The 21213-nt window shown below is 37.6% G+C and overlaps 2 protein-coding genes across 2 annotated transcripts in view; one reads left to right on the top strand and one right to left on the bottom strand.

Annotated features, from left to right (window-relative positions):
* The window catches only part of supt4h1 (SPT4 homolog, DSIF elongation factor subunit), a 2587-nt gene extending 1934 nt beyond the window's left edge, over window positions 1-653 (top strand). The window contains exons 4-5 of the mRNA XM_015383662.1: window positions 316-369; window positions 449-653. Of these exons, the coding sequence (XP_015239148.1) occupies window positions 316-369; window positions 449-516 (122 nt within the window). The 3' untranslated portion in view covers window positions 517-653. The remainder of the gene's footprint in view (window positions 1-315; window positions 370-448) is intronic.
* Window positions 654-13030: 12377 nt separating this feature from the next.
* bzrap1 (benzodiazepine receptor (peripheral) associated protein 1) overlaps window positions 13031-21213 on the bottom strand; it is a 97924-nt gene continuing 89741 nt past the window's right edge. Inside the window, exons 29-33 of the mRNA XM_015383670.1 lie at window positions 18901-18948; window positions 18339-18448; window positions 18174-18245; window positions 16339-16455; window positions 13031-15927 (exon numbers count right to left, since the gene is read on the bottom strand). Coding sequence (XP_015239156.1) covers window positions 15619-15927; window positions 16339-16455; window positions 18174-18245; window positions 18339-18448; window positions 18901-18948 — 656 coding nt within the window. The 3' untranslated portion in view covers window positions 13031-15618. The remainder of the gene's footprint in view (window positions 15928-16338; window positions 16456-18173; window positions 18246-18338; window positions 18449-18900; window positions 18949-21213) is intronic.

The following is a 21213-nucleotide window of genomic DNA, read 5'->3' as shown; positions in this document are numbered from 1 at the left end:
ATTAATTGATTTACAAAATAATCGTTAGTTGCAGCCCTAATATCAACAATGTTTGGAAAAGAAAAGCAGTAAATTATTTAAATGACCCAACTTGACCAAAGACATGCTCACATTATAGAATAATTATGAATTCATTTCAGTTGCTGTGTTTGTAGTAGCTCTCTTTTAATATTTGTGTTTCTGACCTGTTTTATATTTGAACTAATTTTCTATTAATTCTTTGGCATAAAATCTTCAATGGAAAATTATGTCTCCATTCTTTAAAAAAAATTGCTAAAATACCATATTTTTTGGGGGGGTGGGGTTACTTGACAGTTAACTTCAAGCCAGGTGTATATGCAGTGTCAGTGACAGGCCGACTTCCTCCAGGTAATTAAAACCAATGCAAGGTTTGTTTTATCGACTCATCTGTATTCATGACCCTAATGCTTTTTTTCCTCCTGCTAAGGTGTGGTGAGAGAGCTGAAAAGCAGAGGAGTGATCTACAAATCCAGAGACACAGCAGTTAAAACATAATTCGGGTTCTTCCCTGTTTTCTTTTCGTTATGTTTGCCTGATTACACCTACAAAACCACACCTGCAGTGCTGTGGAGCTGCTTGCTTTTTCTTTTCTTTCTTTGATTAAAACCTAAAATAAAGGTCTGTTTTATAATAACTGTATTGGCTGTTCAGTCTTTGCATTATTTGTTGAAAGTTTATATGCAGCCAGAGATGAGCAGATGTAGCAGGTAATCAATCTTTGTTTTCTGTTGTTATGGATAACAGAGTACTGCTTATGATACTGTGTGCCAGAAACAGTTCCTAAAAATAGCTCCTTTCTGTATGAGGAGCAAAATGAGACAGCCTGCAGGATGACACAGCATTTGTTGCTGAATAACAAACCACAGCTAAAGGAAAGACTGAACACAGAAGAGCAGAGTCATAGGAAAGAATTACAGATGTTTGGTTATTGATGAAAACCATGCGGCCCTGGAAACTGGTGGCTTAAAGGATGTTTAGTCAGAGTTTGGTAAATCCCCATGTCATAAAAAAAATAAATAAATTACAGGCGATGGCTTTAAATTTTATCTCCTGGAGCTGTTGTTAAATTTACCATGAGCAACATAGGGTTTTCTACTCGCTCTTAAAATCCTATTTTAACTAATGATTGATTGCACTTCTTTTTTTCTCTAATGTGGAGCAGTAAGATCTGCTGATTCTGGGTCTCATTATTATAGAACCTCACAGAATATTTTATTTGAAATAAATTAAAGACTGGAAAAAGAGACTTTTAAAGGATTCAGTAAAGTCTGAGCCAGATTATTAGTCTGATTTAAGAACAAATGCATTAAAAGTATATGATGATTACATTTGGAGGTAAAAGTCACTCAGGTCAGTAAATGAAACTTCATGATAAAGATTAATTTAACAGACATTTTATATTTCAATTCTATCGTATAACTCCAAATACATGTTAACTTACATGATAAGGTAGACCTTACTGATCTCACAGTGGAGAAATTCACTTGACACATCGGCTCAACAGACAATAGACAAGGAGGAAAAGGTGTATGGGGGATATACAGTGCTTCCATACACACACACACAACTTGAGCAAATTACCTAGTCAAATAAGATTTATATAAAACCTTTTGGTTCAAAATGCTAAGTGACAGAAAAATAAGACTAAATCATCTTTAAAAGAAAAAAAAAATATATATATATATATATATATAAAAAAAGCTGGAGTCTCTTATTTAACAGGAATATTACATTTCTAATTAGAATATTACATTTTAACAATAAAACAAACTTTTAAAATAAAAAGTATCACTGGAAACCATGTTGTGCAGCATCTGATCCTCTGTTTTGCATGAATTACTGCAGCATGGAGGAGATGAACTCATTTTCCTGCCGAGTCATTCAGGAAGTCTAGATTTGTTTAATAGCAGCCTCTTGCATGTCTGCATTGTGTCATAATGTCCACTGTACTTTGTGACTCTTAACAGGAGAAAGGTGATGCCTAAAGCCAATACGAACGCATCCGTTTTTTTTGTCACTTTAAAAAAAAACTTTTCGCCATCCACACCAAACATTGGAACAAACTTCTCTGCACAATCAACTTAATCTATTATAGATTTTCCTTCCACTTAACTTTCCATCAGTGTGTTTGGATGCAGCTTTGGTAACTGTTAGCTTCTTTAGCAAAAATCCTACATAGATTAAACCTCCTGGGACCAAAGCTCAACTCATTAGACTTTCTCATTATGTGACATACACTAAAAACTAAAGATAGTCTTTAATAATTCTTATGTGGCATTATTGGTCTTCAGTTTATTTTTGTGGAACTTTTGGGATTTAATTAACTTATCAGATTAAACTGATGACAAAGTTGAACTGTGAGATTTTTAATCATCCTGGCCATAAGGTGGCGCCTTCAACTGACTTTTTAATTATCCCTCACAGAACATGAACCCAAAAAAAAGCCCCAGTTTAACCATAAGGCACAGCTCAGCTTTAGTTACTGCTGTGGTTATAGTTTCACATACAAAAGCCTGAACGGAACAACATCTCAAATTTATTTATTCTCATTGTTATCTGCTGCATGGGGCAGAAAGAAGCCCTGATTAAATCCTGCAGGCCTGCAGGCTGCCTGATTTCACATTAAACTGAAGCATCAGAGTCACGCACATGTAGCTGAGGATGTTTAGTGAGAGAATTTTACTTCAAAGCAAAAAGACTGAACAAAAATCTAAAATGGCGACAGGTTGAAACTCAGCTAATAATCGTGTTTTTGTTTAGTTGTGAAAGGGTCATATTTGATCACGCAATAACAGCCAAAAATCTCCCTTTTGTCCAGAAACGTCTGTTTTACTTAAAGAACCAAAGTGGCTTCTAGATGCTAAACATGAGAGGGAGACAGAGGATGACATGCAAACTGAGTTAAATAAGGAAACAAGTCCTTCTTTCTCTTTTCTTTTCTGTATCGGTTGCAGAAGTTGGCAGTGAGCAGCAGAAAGTATAAAAATAAAATGGTCGTTACTTTCTTAATAACACATCATTCAATAAAGTTGTGTTAAGTTCATTCAATTTTTTTTTTTTACACATTAAATACTACTTTTATAAGATTAAATATACCAAACACTCAGTGAGCTAAAGAGTGACATGCTGGAGTGAAAAGATTCTTCCACAATTATTCAAGTCTAACTTTGGTGCTTTTATTTTATGACATCAGTTTGTGAAGTAAAGTAAGATAAAGTGTAAAGTTTTATTTTAAAAGCTTTATTTAAATGTCAGACTTCTTTTAAACAGCCTGTTTTCCCGCCTCTTTGCTCGGCCGATGTATTCATCGAGTTCACCACTCAGAGAAATAAAAACAGCTGAACTCTTCATAGAAGTGTTAGATTTTTATCAAGATGTTTGGTAAAAATGGAATAAAGAAACATGATTTAGTTTTGATCCATAACAAAAAAAAAAATTATATCTAGCTCATATGAAAGGTCTCTTTAAAACGAAAAGGTCAGCCATTTTGAAAAAATTAGCTCTGTGTCACACAGGTGGTGTCCTTCTTGGTTTACGACTGATAATGGCTGCTAAATAAAATAATAAATCCAGTTTGTTGCATATTGGTGATGAAGACGAAGGGTGTTTGAGCTAACACTAGCTTCCCCTAAACACATAAAGCCAGATTAAAAATCAGGATTCATCACTCTGTTGCGATTGTCTGGTTTTGAAATGATAAGCTTAAGAAATAAAATGAAGTGTAGAATGAAAACGAGTGGGAGGGTTGAAGAGTGAGGCCCTGCAGCAGAATCTGAGACCAAACTAAAAGCTGAGAACCAAGACGTCCAGAGGAAACTGAGTGGAAATAATTAACAGGTTAGAGTCACAGCATGTTAGAGAGGAAGAGTCAAAAAGAAAAGGCTCCAATGATGTGAAATCTGCCTTTCTGCTGTCAGCTGAGAGGAGGAAACCACAAGCCTCAGGTTGAACACCTCCATGTTGCTCTGTGAGCTCAGCTCTTACATGAGCTGATGGCTTCACACTCATGCAACCGTTTGCCATCATGTTCCAAGTGTGCTGTTTTTCACCTCCACCCCCCCCCCAGTAGGAGGTAAAGCTTGGTTGCTTTTAAACAACACGTGGTTGAAGTCATTTCACGAGAGCCGTGAGCTAAAAACTAAACCGAGAACTCGGCTTAGACGACCGCAGGCGTTGCCAGGAAGGCTTTTCAGCTCCACCCTTTTGCATCTCCCCCCACACAAAATGTAGTTTGAGCACGCTCTTCACTTTCACGCACACACACACGGCAGTGACACCAGAGAGGCCTCTCGCCTTCGCCTTTTGCCCTTATTTGGATACATCAGGTCTTTAGAGCTAAACGGAAAGTATCAGATCAGTAAATGAGGTGTTGGGTCCAGGTTTGACAGTGATGTGACGTCTGACTGAGAAAGCAGAAAAGGGCAGATTGATCTGATCGGGCTGAAGCTGGGCTTCGTCTCAAACAACAATCAAACAAAGCAAAAAGGAAGAAGGAACTCAAGTTGAATGTAGGATAAAGATAATCAATAAAGCCTTAAACTAATGTGTATGAGTGTATGTTTCATAAGGCAAACACTTCCTCTGTTCGGCAGATTAGAAAGCGGCGAGAGAAGCGAGAGCAGCTCAGCGTACTGAAGGCTTTCAATTCCTTTTACAGGGAAATCAAGCTTCGCTGGTTTGACCCTGGATTCTGTTTTTTTGTTCTGCAGTACTACAGAAATCTTTTTTGTTTCTCTGAGTCATATCTGGCTTATTGAGATTAACACCCAAGGCTTACAGATTTCTACTGTTTTGAATTTTGTTTTTAGATCTACAAAATGAAAGACAAGTCCTGAAGTTGACGTGGGAAAATACAAAAACTGTTTTCAGTAATAGTTTCACTTATGGAGGGGAAAAAAAGGACCATTCAAAGTAAGCTGGTGCTATGTGGAAAAGTAAACGCCTTCTCTTTAGCAACAGCAGCAGCCATCCGGTGTCTGTGATCAGTCCCTGTAGAGCATATGATAGTTCTCCATCAGATTTACATCCATACTTTGACTAGGCCACTCCAAAACCTTCCTTTTATTGTTCTTCAAGTCATCCGGAGGCCTGCAGCTGCTCTACAAAAGGGTTCTTGATTGCTGGACATACTTTTCGAGGAGAATTGATTATTGAATCAGAAGTAGCAAAGCAGTCCCACACCATCACACTTCCACCACTATGTCTGACTGATAGTACGGGATGAGATAGACACCTAAACGTTCCACTTTTCCTTCATCAGTCTACAGAATACTTTCCCAACAGTTAGTTTTTACTTAATCATAAACACTGACTTAGACTAAGCTCTACTCCAGTGTTTTTTAGGGTTGTTTTTGTTCTTTTGGAGGAGTTGTCAAATTAATCTTAGACTTTGGTATCAGCAGCTAATAGGAAGGTTTTCTTGCTCTCTCCAGGGTTTGCTGGAGTCCCTACTGTTTAGATTCCCCCTCCCTCCATTGTTGAATCTATTTAGACCAAGTAATGGTTGTTATTTTATTCTACCACCTTTATTGCAATTACATTGTCACCAGTGGTGTCTAAAGTACGCACATTTGTTACGTAAGTAGAAGTATAGATACTGCAGTTTAAAAACACTCTGGTAAAAGTTGAAGTATCAACTTGACCTCTTTACTCAAATAAAAGTGAAAAAGTATGTGCTCAAAAAATAAAGTAACCTTTAAAAAACAGCCAGATGCCACAATATGAATTGAAAGCTCAATTTTTAACTATTTTGAAAAATTGTTTGAGATAGGGCCAAGGATGAGGGAGGTCTTGTTAGTCTCCGTCTCCTGATACGCTCTCGCCTGTGTCCGACCTTTTAGACATTTTCAACATCTTTTTCTAAATCCGTCATTTTAGCATGGCATAGACAATTCACGTTTGCTTCTGATGATTTCCTTTAGCTAACCAATGAGTGTTTGCGTTATATGACTCATCCAGTTACCCCAGTTTCCACTAGATGTGGATGGAGCCAATGATCTGCATTGGATGGAGCAGATGATGTGAAATAAATATTTATAAGAATTAAACCAAAGCCAAGAATTAATAGTAACATTTGTTTTAAAAATGTAAGGAAAAGAAAGTACAGATACTTGTGTGAAACTGTAATGAGTAGAAGTCAGAGGTAGGTAGAAAAATAAGTAATGGAGTAAAGTATAGATACCTAAAAAGTGTACGTAAGTACAGTAAGGAAGTATTTGTACTTCGTTACTTGACACCTCTGCTGAATCCTAAACAAGTGAAGTGTGGGGTTCAGGGACCCAGAGTGGCAGTCTGTGGGAGTGGGGCTCAAACTCAAGCCCTCTGGATTCCAAGCTCTATGCCCTAACCAATAGGCCGCCACTCCCCCAAAGCTGATTAATCAGCTTTAATGAGATCTATGCGTGGGAACTCATGAATTACATCCAACTTTCCAAATAATATATCTAATCACAGTTCATTTGTGATCCTCTAATAGAGGGGCAGATTTGGTAGTTGTCTACAAATGAAATCATGCTTTAAAAGCAGTTTCTTATCTTTATTATCTGTCTGGTATGTAAAATGTTTAATGTATGATGCAATTGTGATTTTTGTGTGTGTATTTTTCAGCTTTGTAGCTTTCATGAATGTTCTGTAGGGTCAAGATTCTAGTTATTTAAATTTTTTTTAGATTACCTAAACATATGAAACAAACCAGGACTGCGGAGAAGAGCCCACAGAGACAAAAGCTCAGATATAAAACCGATATTCTGCTTCATTTGCAGTTTTTAAACAAATTTACTTTCTTGAGTACCGGTATATCAGTGTGTAATTATTCCTTTCTGTCTCCATCCTGTCTGCTGCTGTGAGTGAACTTCAACATACTGTTTTTGTCAGGCCTGTTTGTTATACATGTGTCTCATGTTTTAAATGTTATGTTAACATCAACCTGTCCAGGGATTACAGATGGAGATTAGCATATGGCTACAATCTGGCATATTTAGATATAATGTGCTCATTAATATGAACTGCACCTTTTTATATCAATTATCAAACTGTATCACAAATACAAGATTTTCTCTAGTACATAAGTCTATGTTGGTATATCGCCGGCTACCTTTAGCAATGCAGAAAAGCATGAAACAGAAAAAAAAACAAGCAAATAGTTTATATTTTAAAATATATTAAGAGAGCAGCAGAAACAAAGCGCTGCTGTTAGTTCTGGACTGAATGAAGGGATATTTCCATGTCAAATCTGATGTTCAATTAAAAAATGTGTAATTCTGGTTTGAAAATGTTAATTTTATTTACTTAAAACCAAAAACTGAAATAATTAGTTGCTAAATGAATATCTACTAAAGATTTTCTTTTAAATATAAGGTCAATGACCCTTTATAATTCAGAAATATTACATATTTTTGACTTATTAAAAAAAAATACCAGTTTTAATCAAATCAGAACTGGAACCTAAACAGAACGGATAAATTCAGCTGTAGCAAATTAAGAGTTTGTTTTTCTAACTGGGTCCAAAATAACATAAAATCATATTTATTAGATGAAAACTAAAATCCCATCTAACCCGCAACTGAAGCTATCACCTTAATATAAAAAAAAAAAAATCATAATTATAACTGAATTTTAAAAGTTAAAAAAAGGAAACTTTTGCAGAATCCATCTAATTTTTAGCATTTTTTCTGACATTATCCCTGAGCAACAGCTGGCTTGTAGATAGCATCTAATTAAATCCTTTATGATGCAGCTTTTTTCCCTCCACTACTCATCCATTTTTTTGGGCGATGTTAAAGATATGTGTAGTTAACTAGCCTCTCTGTCACCCCTTATATGTGCCATTTACACCCAAAAAGAAAGTTGGGAAATTGGAACTAAAAGCTGACCTGAAAGAAACTAAAATAAACAAAAATCAGTTAGATACACTTCTACTAAAACCATGAGCTCATGTAACTGCAATTAAAGCTGTTATTAACAGATCTTAAAAGGAGAAATTGGTAAACGTCACCAACACTATATATATATATTTTGTGAGCTGAGTTACTGAAGCTGCTCGGTCCAGGAGAGGCCAGGGTGGTTCGGTGGTGTCGACACCCAACAGCAGCTTCATGGGGGTTGGGAGCAGGGAGTGGAAGTGGCTGACAGCCCAGATAAGGTCTATCAGGAGAGGCAGCATCGTGTTGGGAAAGCATTGCTCCACTGGTCACACAAGGAGCTGGGATGTCTTCCTACACTGGAAAAAAAAAATCGAAATCTAGATAAGTCAGTGCATTTGTTCTTGGATTGAGGAGGTAAAAGAGACATTTTGCCAATGGAGCAAGACAATTTATGCTTAAAATAAGAAAACACAATTGCATTGACTTATTTCAAGTGCATTTTATCTAGTTATCTTATTTTCTGAGTGGAAATACTCATTTCATTGGCAAACTATTTCATTTACCTACTGTACTCGAATTAAGGCTAAATACACTTAATTTAAGATTTTTTTTTTTTAACTTATTTCTAGATCGTTTTTGCAGTGTAAAGGCTAAATCTATGGAGGACAGGCAACACATGAGGACCAGTGTTATTTTATCACATTGGTTCTGAGCCACAAACATTAGATTTATAATGTGTTACATAGATATATAGTCTTAAAGTTTCCATATTTTGTCAGAGTCTCATAACTACCATTTTTTAAAATGGTAATATTTATGTGGAAAACCAACAGAAAGTTATTTAAAAGTTCTGTAAATGTGGAAAGTGTATTGGAACCAGTTTTAAATGTGGTTCAAGCAGCAGGTGGATGTTTAGGAGGATCACTTCCTCTTTTTCATGCTGTTTGTTCACCAGCATTCTCTATCCCATTCTTTACAGAAAAGAAGAATTTATACAAAGATAACATTAAATGTAAGAGACCTCTTACTCATTAGTTGACTCCTGAAGGAAGTGAATTTGAATTTATTCAGAGATGTCAGCCTTTGACATAAAGCTCCAGAAAAGTTGGCCACATTGATAAAGTCTTGTTAGACTTCAGCGAGGGGGTTTAACAGTAAAAAGGAGTTGAACAGAAAACAACACGTCCCACACTTTTTTCAAGTCTTATTTTAAAGATAAAAGTAAAATCAAATTATCCTTTCACTTCTACTTCACAATGACTCACTATTGTGGGCTAGTCTAATTAAATACATAAAAGATTTAAATTATATGCGCCTAATTGTAAAGAAAAGGGTCAAAACCTGTACCATATATTTTATAAAGATCAAACTATGATATTCACTTTATATTTTTTTTATGATAAACCTGTTTTTTAATTGTCACTTTGACACTGGAAAAAAAGCTAATTAGCTTTTATCAGGACATTTTGAGTTTAGCTGTTCCTTTTAATTATTTAATTGTTTTGTTTTTTTTATTTCATCAAATAAGCCCTTTTAGGTTAAATAAACTACTATAATACATCTTTCTGTCCACCTCATAAAAACAAAACAAAAAAGGTTTTCTATTGTTAGCTTTAGCGGATGCTACCAGCTAACTCAAGTTAGCCTTAGCATTCTGCTAATAGAAAATTTTACTCTTTTTTTTTATTTTTTGCAAAAGAAATATTAAACAATAAGTACTTCAGTTTTTATGACAGTTTTTTTTTAACAATCACTAGATAAGTTAATCTATTCATCCCGTATTTTCTTAGCATTTAGCACAGACCTACATCAGTATAAGTATTTACACTTAAGACCATTTAAGTCTAGATATTTTTATTTGGCCTTTTTATTACAACTATATGCCTTTTATATCTAAACGTGTAGTAATCTTTTATTCTGATGGCTTTAACATTACAACAGGTTATTAAAACATAAAAGGGAATTTAACCATAACCCTGCAGTCATGAATTTTGTTTCCTTAAAACTCAAATAACTCAAATAACAGATGTTATCATGTTTTTATGCTTTATCTTCATATTAAAAGTCTTTTATATGATCGGTAGATAAAGAGATATGAAAGATTTGGCAGGAGAATATATAAAAAAAGCTTATTATAAAGACACAGAGATTCTGCAGCAATATTTAACACTACTAAAAATGTTCTAAGGTAACCGTTATAGATATTCAAAACTAGAAAAAGACCTAAATAAATGCATTGCCCTATAAAACTGTTCAGGGATATTTAATTGATAAGCTGAAAATGAGTTCTCTCTATAAACTACTTACTGTTGCAGTTTAATACGTAATAAAAATCCAGGTCTTTCAAAAAGGTTGTCATATTTTAGGAGTTAGTAACATGTTTTAATGAAAACTGGAAAGAAAACATTACTTCTAAAATAAATGATAAGTTGGAAAGTTAATGTAGAAGTTGTTTCTTGCTTTGTTTATGTCAATAGACTTTAGAGAAAATCCTGATTAAATTCAACAACTATTTTTTTAAGCAAAGGTGCTTCATGGAGAACAGGAAACTGATATTAGGTGGTCAGGCAGCTGCTTAACACATGTGCTGCTCGGTTTGCCTAATGTAGGTTTGAAATGGTTACAGACGATGTTCCTTAAAAGAAAATTATGCAAGAAGAGCAAAGAAAAGTAAAAAAAAATAATTTCTATTCATGCTTAGCAATAAAACATGTTCATAACATAATTATAGAATTATTTCTATTTGGATTTTCGCACAACATGGACTATAAATCTGCATCATTAAGTGAAGCTTTTGAAAAACATTTTCTGCTTTTCAGCAAGAAATAAAAGTATCAGAAGGTGCAATCAAATGGTTATTAGGTCAGTCATTGCTAAATTCATCCTAGCAGCTGGCTGCTTAACAGACATTCTGCTTGAAAGCTGTAGTTTTAAACCAGCAGCTCCTGTTTCTACACTCTTTAATGCAACCAGAAGTATTTCCAAAGAGCAAAAGACTTTCCTGCAAGAGAGGTGGAAACCTTTTTTGTTCAGCCAGCTGACTGGCAGTGACGTCCAAATGGGATAGAACTCAATAAAATAACTTTAAACAAAAGGAACAACCTTTTTTGTTTAAAGTTTGGTTTATCTTTATGGAGGCATCCATCTGATACTTACCCAGATTATATCCCTACCTGGTAGGGTACGGGCTGCATGACTCAAACACCCACTTCCAGGTTAAAGAACGAGCAGTACTGGGGGGGGAATTGAAACCTGTGGTGTTTCGCTGCAGACAACCAGAATGTTAATCTATATGATAAGCAGCACACTATGTTCGAAGATTGCTTCATCGGCAAAAGGACCTAAACATTTGGACTAACCAGATGAATTTAATGTATTCTTCCAGGTAAAGGAAGATATTCAATCTAAATGACTTTTAAAATAACAAACAGCTTCAGAACAAAGACAATAAAGGGAGTGAAGGAGGGTTAGATTATCATCTCACAGGAAATGCTCCACCAACACCAACTGCACCATAGTCTGACTGCTGCACCCCCCCTTCTCCCAATAAAGAACAGCTAATATTCATTACATGCAGCACAGAGCATTAAATCTTAAACCTTTTTAATGTTGACCTAAATTGGTGAAAGTGTCCGGTCCACCTGTGAGAACAAAGCTGTGTTGCAATCGCCTTTTTTCAAACATGTCAGAATGTTCTGGTGTGACCTGAGCGACCAGCCTGAGGCGACTTAAGAACCAATTAAAGCGTGCTCATCATTAGATTTAAGATTTTTCTTTTTTGTAATAAAATGTAAAGTGTTTTTTTTTTTTTTATAAAAAGGGGGGGAAAAAGAGCAGTGTCTGCAGAGAGGCAAAGAGAGGGCCGGAAGAGCAGCCTGTGACTGTTAAACCTCTTCCTGTGGGTGGCGTCACGTGGCTGAGGAGGCTTCAAAAGGAGGGAGCTTCTTCTTCTTCTTCACTCACTCCTTGGACGGACAGAAGACACCTGCAAGGCCGGTGGGGGGGGGGGATCGTCGCTTTGACTAGGCAATCGATAGAAAAAAGGTTGAGGTAAAGTATGAGGGGAAGATGACGCCTTTTTATTCATCAATTCAATCAAGATTATTTCTATCGAGGTGATAGAAGTTTTTTTTTTTTTGCTTTGTTACTTCTCGAACCTTTTGTATATATTTTTTGTCTTTTGCTGTTTATTTTTAAAGCTTATTTACTGTTTATGTTAAGCATTTTAAACCAAAAATGTTTTCTTTAATGAATTTGTAAACGTATCGTCATGGTATCTGTAGATAGCTAAATTTGTAACCCTGCTTCGACTAACTTCTGAGCGAACCACGAAGCAGACAGAAAAGCTTACTCATGTCTTACAAAATGGCTTCCTTAGGGTTAGCGCTTCCGCTGCTAGTCGGCTTTAAAACTGCTCTAAAGCTTAAAAAAAAAAAAAAGAAATGGAAGGGTGGGGTCCTCAGGCTGATTTTGGTCATTTTCTTTGTCTGCTCTGGGGTTTGACATGTTAGCGAATCATTGATTTGCATTCGAAGTAGGCCATGCATACCGATGTTTCATGACAAACCAGGAAGTGAACGTTTTCTGGTTTTGCATAGAAGCAGTTGAGACGTGAGGTTTTTCGGGCTGACAGACATCAGAGGATGGGGGTTGGTGCAGCTGCAGGAACCCAAACAGGTGCAGAAGAAGAAGGAAGACCGCAGAGGAACGCTGGATGTACAGTGCAGTCATCCATAAAGTAGAAAGCACTACTAAACTCCTCGCCACAGTGTAGTGTTTCCTACTTTATGGATGAGTGTACTGTTTGCTTCAGGGAGCCGAGAGGAGCCCGGCAGGGCGTCCATCGCAGGAAGTCGGAGAGAGAAAAGAGGAAGCTGCTTTGTCTCGCGGGGCCACACGTTACCCAGAGTGTTGCAACAGTCGGTTCACATGGGCAGAGTGTGGCGCCGAGCAGAGCCGGCTCCTCTTTCTCCACTTTACCATCACCTGCTGGGAAATACGTGCACAGCAAAGCTTTTATGATCATCTGTATGCTGTGAAATAATAAAGATGCATTAGAAAACAATCCTTTTATCTTCTGTTTTTTCTTTTTTTTTCCAAGTAAGACCAGCTTCACCTTTTTTCTGTGAAAATATACATATTTTATTTCAGTAAAAAAAAAAAATATTGAAAGAATTCACCACATTTTCAAGTCAAGAATATCTGTGTGAACTACAGTCCTCCAACAACAACGCGGCTCGGACATGCAAAACAAACAGCAAAATAAAATATTGTCAAAATATATACAGATGAGCTTTCAGAAAGGGCAATAAAAGAATAATCATATATAAAAAGGTTCATCAGTATTTTTTTTAACAATGAATGTAGATGAGGAAAGACACAGAAAGATTTTCTGTGAAAATATAACCGTATATACACACAGCTTCTCTCCCGCTGCGGCTTCGATCCTGCCTAGCCAGCTGAGATGTGACAGCAACGTAAATAAGGCGAACATGGGTAGAACATGCATGCAAACGTCCTGTAAACAACATATTAAGACTAAACAAGGTCTTCTTGTAAGGCTAGATATGATCATCTGAGCTAAAACTATCTACATGGGTCTAAGTCCGAGCCACTGAGCGGAGGAGCCCCTCGTGTTGCTACGCAGCAGATAAGAGGTCTAGACTGGTGCATTAAAGGCCGTCGAATACATTACAACCATCTGCTGAACATTTCACCAACTTTGGAGCATCCACCCTTTGTTAAAACACAAAGTAGAGAAAAAAAGAAACACAAGAAAAGAAAGCTTACAGTACTGCCTCTGGCTTGCATCTATCCCGCCGACTCCTCATCTAAAGTGTCTTTGACAAACCGTCCTCTTGTTTCATTCTTGGCATTTTCGTGCTCCCTTTATAAATTAACTGAAATATTGCAAAAAAATAAAAAATAATTAAGGAACCCTAACCCATCCTGGTGAAATCCCTCCCACTTCCCATCACTGCTGGGAATATTAGGTCTCTCATAACTGTGGTAAAAAGCAAAGCACCTAACATTTTGGCATATTCTGCAGCTTTGTGATGACTAGATCTAACATGTGCCTAAAAACACTACAGATGAAAACCTGAGGAGCTGCCTGAGGGCAGCACAGACGGAGACAGGGAAACTGGTGAAAGAGGGCCCGCTCCACACGTCTGCAACCAAACCGAACGCCTACTGCAGCTCCGCTTTAATCAATAAGCAACGTTATAAACAACAAAGCTTGGTCCTAATCCTCTAACAGAGCGTTATGTAGAACTAAAGTCAAAGCTAGTCAGCATTTCTAAACACTTCACTATGGTTCTGGTGAAAATGAGTTGACAGAAATCCTAACTACGCTGCGTATGCTAATAGTGAACATATATGTTGTAACACAGAGTTCACTTTACTCCTAATATGGAGGTGAAAGAGAAGACATAGGGGAGAGTATCATTCAGTGCAGACGCTCTGCTCGAACGCAGGAAGTGATGCTCCTGTTAAACGCTACATTCAAACCATCAAACCAGAGTCAAGCCACAGCGCCCGGCAAACTGCTCTCTGTCGCTCTAATCAGGTTCTTTCCTTTGGTTTCCGGAAGAACCAACCTGAATCAAATCAATGAACGGGCCTGTAGTTTCTAAGCTGATGAGTGGGCGAGCATCTGTGAGCAGATTAAAGGTGGGAGGCATGAGAAAAGCTCGGGTTTGTGTTAGTAAAGAGGGGTGAGGAGGGCTCAGTCTGCTTAAAATGAGGATGAGTTTGCTGTTAGCCTATTATGAGGTAAATCAACCCCTTCCTGGTCCATATAGGGAATGCTGGCGGCTATAGAGCTAACTGGGTTCATAGCAATGACCAAATCCGTCATTATATTGGAAAAATGACAGAAAAATGGCGCAAAATAAACCTTCCACACCCTTAAAGTGTGTTAAGATGAGTGACTGTGGAGGATTTATGAGGAAGGACCAAACTTCTGTCTCTTTTTAGCTAAAAGTTAGATTTTTTTCACGTTTTTAGTGTGAAGAAAGCGTCGCTACAACAAAATCTAAATGTATTTAAAGACTTTCACATCTGTGCCTGTAATTAACTCACACAGACCGCTAATGGATTTTATTTGCCTCGCTTCGGCTCCAAAACACAGTGGTTTGAGGTTTAAAAACACCGATCAGGACCAACGGTTCCAAGCTAACCAGCTAACATCTGATGCTACTTCATACATACACAAATAAATATGACTTCTTATGAAAAAAACACCTGGGGATATAACATAAAGACATCCCTACAGGATGGATAGTGCATTTTTTAACAGCCAGACAGAAGGAGAAAGAAAGAAGTGCTGTTTCTGTCTGATGGCTGTAGATGAATAAATAAGGTGGCACACGCGTATGAGCGTTAAAGCTAACGTTGACTCGGCCGTGTGAGTCTGGGTAACGTCCGGCCTCCTAATCAACACTGCTCAGCATTAAATAAGTAAATAGTTCTTGCATTTCCTTTAATTATTGCCATGTTTTTAACGCGGTCTGACGACGCAGAGGAAATTTAGAGTAACATCAGCGAGTTTGCGTGGTTCCACATGCGGTGATGCATGCTGCGTGTCTAAGTCCAAGTTTACAGCTGGTCTAAGGCAAATGTTTAGTTCCTGATGTTTAAAGCATCAGCTCACTGCAAACAGTATCGGTTACCAAATGAGACCAACGGTACAGACAGAAAAAGTGCTTAAAACGCGATGTGAGTGTCCAGAGTCTTATTCTTTCTTGCTGGATCCCAGTTTTTTTAACAGTTTCTTGCCTTTGGAGAAAAAGCTCTTCTTCTTCTTGGGCTGAAGAGTGGACTCTGAGGATGCCGTGCTGTCTGAAGGAGAGCAGCAGACCTGCCCTGCGGCTGGATCTGGAGCAGTGTCCAGGACGGGGGCTGGACAAGCGGTGGCTTCTAGCTGGGGTAGACGGCCTGTTTGTTGGGTCATGTCTGGACTAAAGGGGTCAGCTGGGGGGCGTGAAGCCTCTTCTGCTGCTGTGGGATCCAAGTCTTGTTCTGAAGAGGATGTGCAACTATTCTACAAGAGGTAAAGCCAAGCTTTAGTATAGATTTATATTGTAAAGAATGAGTATTTACAAAAAGGGGAAGCTTTTATTTATGTGTGTTTGAATAAGCAAGGCTAACATGTGCTGGAGGAGGGAAGGCGGAACTATAAAAGAGGTTCTTAACAGCACAGGAGTGGGATTCAATGGTTCTGTTAGTCCAAAACACTTACGATCAAGTCTCAAAGTGTACAGATCGTTTTTGCTTCTGCATGCAGGAAAACATGTCGAACAAAGAGATGCAACAGGCAGAGTTAGAGAAAACAGGAACAAACAGCCATCATGCAATGAGAGAATGCAGAATCAGAAGAACTTGTGGATTCTAGCAACACAAATCAGGTGGTTAGCAACATGCGAGCTGTCGATGGACAGACGGACTGAGTTACCTGGGATTCTTTCCTGAGTTCTGGGGCCGGGTTCTGGACACTGGCTGGTTCTGGTTCATCAGGGAAGGCTTGTAGGAAGTTGGAGGGAACCAAGCCTCTGTGTCCGTTCAGCTCTCCCTGAAAGAGGGATGAGAAATATTCTCTAGAAGGGCTGGATCTGAATCTCTATATGGTTCATTTCTTTATTATCACACAATGAACTCAGGCTCTTTGGTAGCAGCAGCATCTCAGCCTCTGTCTCATGGCCTCATGTTTGTCAACTGCTTGTTTTGAATTCTATAGATGCTTTACACACAGATTTAACTACACATGTTCTCATCCTCTGCAGTGCTTTTCAAAAGTATTCACACCCCTCAAACCTTTTAATCTTCTTGCAGCTAAAATCGGCTTTAATGACAGAGCGCAGAAAGGTGAGGTAGGAGGAAAGGTGAACAGTTTCCATGCTGATGAAAAGTAGGGCTGACACAATTAATCGGATTAATCGTGATTAAGTGATCATTGAAAAAAATTGTCAACTAATTTAGTAATCGATTAATCGTTAACTGGAGTATAGAGACTATAAAATATGCCTTTAGTTGACAGAGCGACACACTTAGAGCAGTGATTATATCATAATTGTGAAAAAAATATTTAACATTTTGCATTTAAGATAAAAAAATGTTTTTGTCTGTCAATATGCTTTATCCAGAACTCTTCAAGTGGGAAATTTTAGTTTGACCTAGTTTAATTTTGTAAAAACTCTCCTTTAAAGAACCTTTTATTATCTAATTATTAATTGATTAATCAAGAAAAATAACTGACAGATTAATCGATTTGCAAAATATATGTTAGCTCTAATGAAAAGCATTTCCACCACATGAAGATGCTTTACCCACTCTGCTTTACACTAGCAGGTATGTATATATATATATATATATATATATATATATATATATATATATATTTTTTTTTTCTTTTAAAGATGATTTAGTCTTATTTTTCTGTCACTTAGCATTTTGAACCAAAAGGTTTTATATAAATCTTATTTGACTAGGTAATTTGCTCAAGTTGTTTGCTGGTTTCCAAGATGGATACTTTATGTGTTTCTTTCCCTTCGTCTTATCAAGGCCACCTGAGCTAGTGTTCTCTGCAGCTCCTCCAGTGTCCCCCAGGGGTACATGTTGGTTTGTAGTTGCACTTCCCTCATTGTTTTTAGGCCATGGATTAGAATCTAATCCTTTTAACTTTCTACAAGTCTTTCTACATGACTTGTCTGCTGAATTCTGCTCTTTATGATGCTGTTTTCCTCAAATTATTTCACACCATAGAAATGAGCAGATTTCATTTCTTCTCCAGTAAAGTCTATTTCACCTATCAGATGACTTTTAAAGGCAGTTAATTTAATTTGATTTTAATTCAGTTTTCTGAATAAATAAGCCACAAATGATTCTTCTTAATTATAATTTTGCGATCCTTTGGTTTTGCCTGACACATAAAATCCTAATCCCACATCCTTCGGCCTGAACTATTAGATAAAATAAACAAACAAAAGTCGACAATGTTTATTTCTCAGGTAGAAACAATTAACTAAAGAAATGTACATGCAATAAAGTAATAAGCATCTTATTCAAAGAGGCCTTTTATTTTAAAACTTGTAATTTATGATTAAATATAAGATGTTTTAAGATGCTGCTACGATGAGGGTTTGAACTATTAGGGATTGTTTTGCACAAATGCAGGCCAATCATTGTAGATGTTGTTTAACTTCCTTCCTTTTGCATTTTCTAGAAATATTTAGAAAGTTGTAGAAGATCTAAGGTTGAAGGATTGACAAACTTCCTCAATTTGAAACTCACGTAGAAGAAACCATCTTCGTCCATGTCCCCAAGGACGTGAATGATGTCTCCTGCGCTGAAAGTCAGCTCCGCCTGAACAGAGTTAAATCAGAAAAGAATATTTGATACATATAGCAGATAGAGCAAGTAAAAAGCTAAAATAAAAGGTCAGGTGTGGGGTCAGACCTCTATATCAGTGTTGGGGGAGCTCTCTCTGGGATCATAGTCAAAAATGGCAATCATCCTTCGAGCCCCTGAGGCCTGCTTCCCTGCAGCGGCGGCACTTTGGCTGGGATCTGTGGAGCAAACAGATAAATCAGAGCTGTTTTAAATGAGAGGGGGCTTAAACAGCCTGTAGAGCTATAAAACATGCAGATGTTTCTTCATGCTGGGCTCTCACAGTCAAAATTCACCCCACTGCACAAGTTAGAATGAGAAGAAAGCTGAGATTAGTAGTTAGTGATGTGTGCCTGCTTTGGGCCAGTGCCTGTCTCCAGAGGTCATCAGGGGAGAGGCGGGGTTCGCCCTGAACAGAATAAAACCATGCACGCTACTGTGGGAGGGGCACCAGGGGAACCATGCATGAGGGAGACATGCAAACTACATGCAGAAAAACCTTCTTGCCTAATTAGTGTTCAACAACTAAAAATGTTCAAACATGGTTTACATGTTCAGAGCATCATGTTTAAGGACCCCATAGTGAAAAAGCTGTTGCGTCATGCTGGCCGTTTGAGGGCTGAGAACAAACCTCGACTGGAGGAGTCTATGCTCTCCTCCCAGAGCGCTGCAGACTCCACTGGACAAGAGAAAAGAAAACATGAGGTGAAGGGAGGGACAGCAGGAACTCTGCAGAATGAATCCAGAGCTTGAATGAGGAAAGTTCTGTCTGCAGAAAGGCCAGCTTCACACTAACAGCTTGGTTGGTCACTTTGGACTATTAGGGAATATCTCTATAAAATCCTAGGATGGTGCGATTTGAAAAGATGCTACGGTGAATAATAAAAATGTGGACGTTTACAAAGCATAAACTAAGAAAAACATGCAGTGTTTAGATCCTCTCATATCCAGTTTTATATAACTGCCTGGCTGTTAAGTGGAGCAAAAAAAGTAGACGTAGTTTTTTAAATTCTTGTACAAGAAGGAAGCAGAGTTCTGAATTAAAATTAAAAAGGGGCATAGTCATGTTAGACATTTTTAAATGTATACACCTGTAGCTCACTTCGGTTACATACAAAAGGCTTTCTTTTGTAGTTTTTTTGTTGTACCCTTTTTTTTTGCTTAACTTATCAATGAATGAAACCCTTCTGTGTATATTTACAAGAACAGAGAGGTATGATACTGCGCATGTGTTCAATGGGTAAAGAAGAAAGCGATGGGCTAAGCTGTGAGCATCTCCCACCATAGTGTGAAAATAAAGAAAAGTCAAAGATCTAGTGTGAAAAAGTGGAAAAAATTTTGATTTTGAGTAGGATAAGACTCCATTAGCCGTGGATATACAGTATGAATGATGGTGTTTACTGAAGCAGGGAGCTAACGCTGCAGAGGTGATAGATGTTTGAGAAAAGGTCCTTACTGATACTAGTGATACCAATGCTATTCTTTGTCACTACAGTGAAAGAAAAGAAAAATATTATTAATAGATTAGTTGACTGATTGTTATTTTTTTTATAAAAACAGAAAGAAAGAGGTGAAGACTAAAATCAGATTATTACCAAGAAAACAGCATTTTAATTCGTTTAATTTCTATTCATTCAAATTAATTGATGATATATCCCTGTTTGTGTTTGTTAGGAAGCGAAATTTACTTTTTCCCTTCATGTTTGAGCTGTTGCTTCACTGCGAGGCACTGCAGGACGGTCAGAATCTACAGTGCTGCTGCATCAAAAGGGTGTTTTAAGTCACGCGATTTTAGATGGAGGGCAGGAAGTAAACTGTCAATGGAGACAACAGCAGCCCAGATCCAGTATAGTAGGGATTTAGATTCTGTTTTAAAGATACAAGGAAATACCAAATATGTTGGATGTGACCTCTACCTTATAGAAATTAGCCATAGAATGACAAACTATCAGCTCCTTCATCCTTCTACCCCAATCAGCAGGTGAAAGCCTATAAGTTCTGTCCAGAACCTCTGCACCATATGAGCCGAGATTATTATCGTTTGGTTTTCATCAAGCGGAACGATGGTTCATATGTGAGATGGGAGTCAACCGTTAAAGCCCAGTCTACTGACTTAGCGGGACCCAAATAGCCTTAAAAGTCTATATTAGTCCATATTAGACTTACTAACTAATTACCATATTGGCTTGAATATAAGACAAGACAAACGATGTGAAAATGTGGGGTTGTCTTATAATTGGGGTCTAACCAATTATACAGGCTCACATTTGTTTGGTGTGGCTACAGCAGAGGTGGCCAGGTTTTTGTAAAGCCAGTGACTTTGCTGTGGCTGGGGTCATCTTTCTATCTCAACAGAGATAAAGTGACAAGGATGCAGCAGATGGAGAGTTGCTGCGCAGAACGGAGTGGATCAAAAGTCAGACAAGTTTGCAAACATTTGAGGCAGAGTTTGGAGGCCATTTTAAAAACGATGCTGGTCAACGCAGCGGAGTCATCAAATAAACGTCAGGCAATAATGAAACAGGGAGTTACAGTGCAATGTCAGAAGATGGCACGTGGACAGCATAAGAAAAGCTTATTGTGGTCCACAAAGTGGAAGATACAGGACTGCAGGGTGGGAGTGGGAGTGACAGCGAGCGCCGCGAGGCAGAGGGCGTCTGTGAGTAAAAGCTTTTTGAGACATTCCACGAGCAAAGTTCAGATTGCATTCCAGATGAAGTTTTCCAAGATTACAATTAAATGTGTAATTACTTTTCTTTACTGTTTATTGTTATTTAATTGTTCAAATTTTTCGATGCAATATTATTTCAATGAATTTCTTATACTTCAATATAAAGTTGTCTTTTAAAGTCATAAGGAAACAGCTGTTCCAAACGTTGCATTTCCGAATCCTCCCAAGTGGTGCTTGACTTTACACGAGTGAATAAAGTGAATGTGATTGGTC

The sequence above is a fragment of the Cyprinodon variegatus genome, unplaced genomic scaffold (genome assembly GCF_000732505.1).
Source record: "Cyprinodon variegatus isolate N-32 unplaced genomic scaffold, C_variegatus-1.0 Scaffold291, whole genome shotgun sequence".
NCBI classification, from domain to species: Eukaryota; Metazoa; Chordata; class Actinopteri; order Cyprinodontiformes; family Cyprinodontidae; genus Cyprinodon; species Cyprinodon variegatus.
This window is presented reverse-complemented; position numbering and strand designations above follow the sequence as displayed.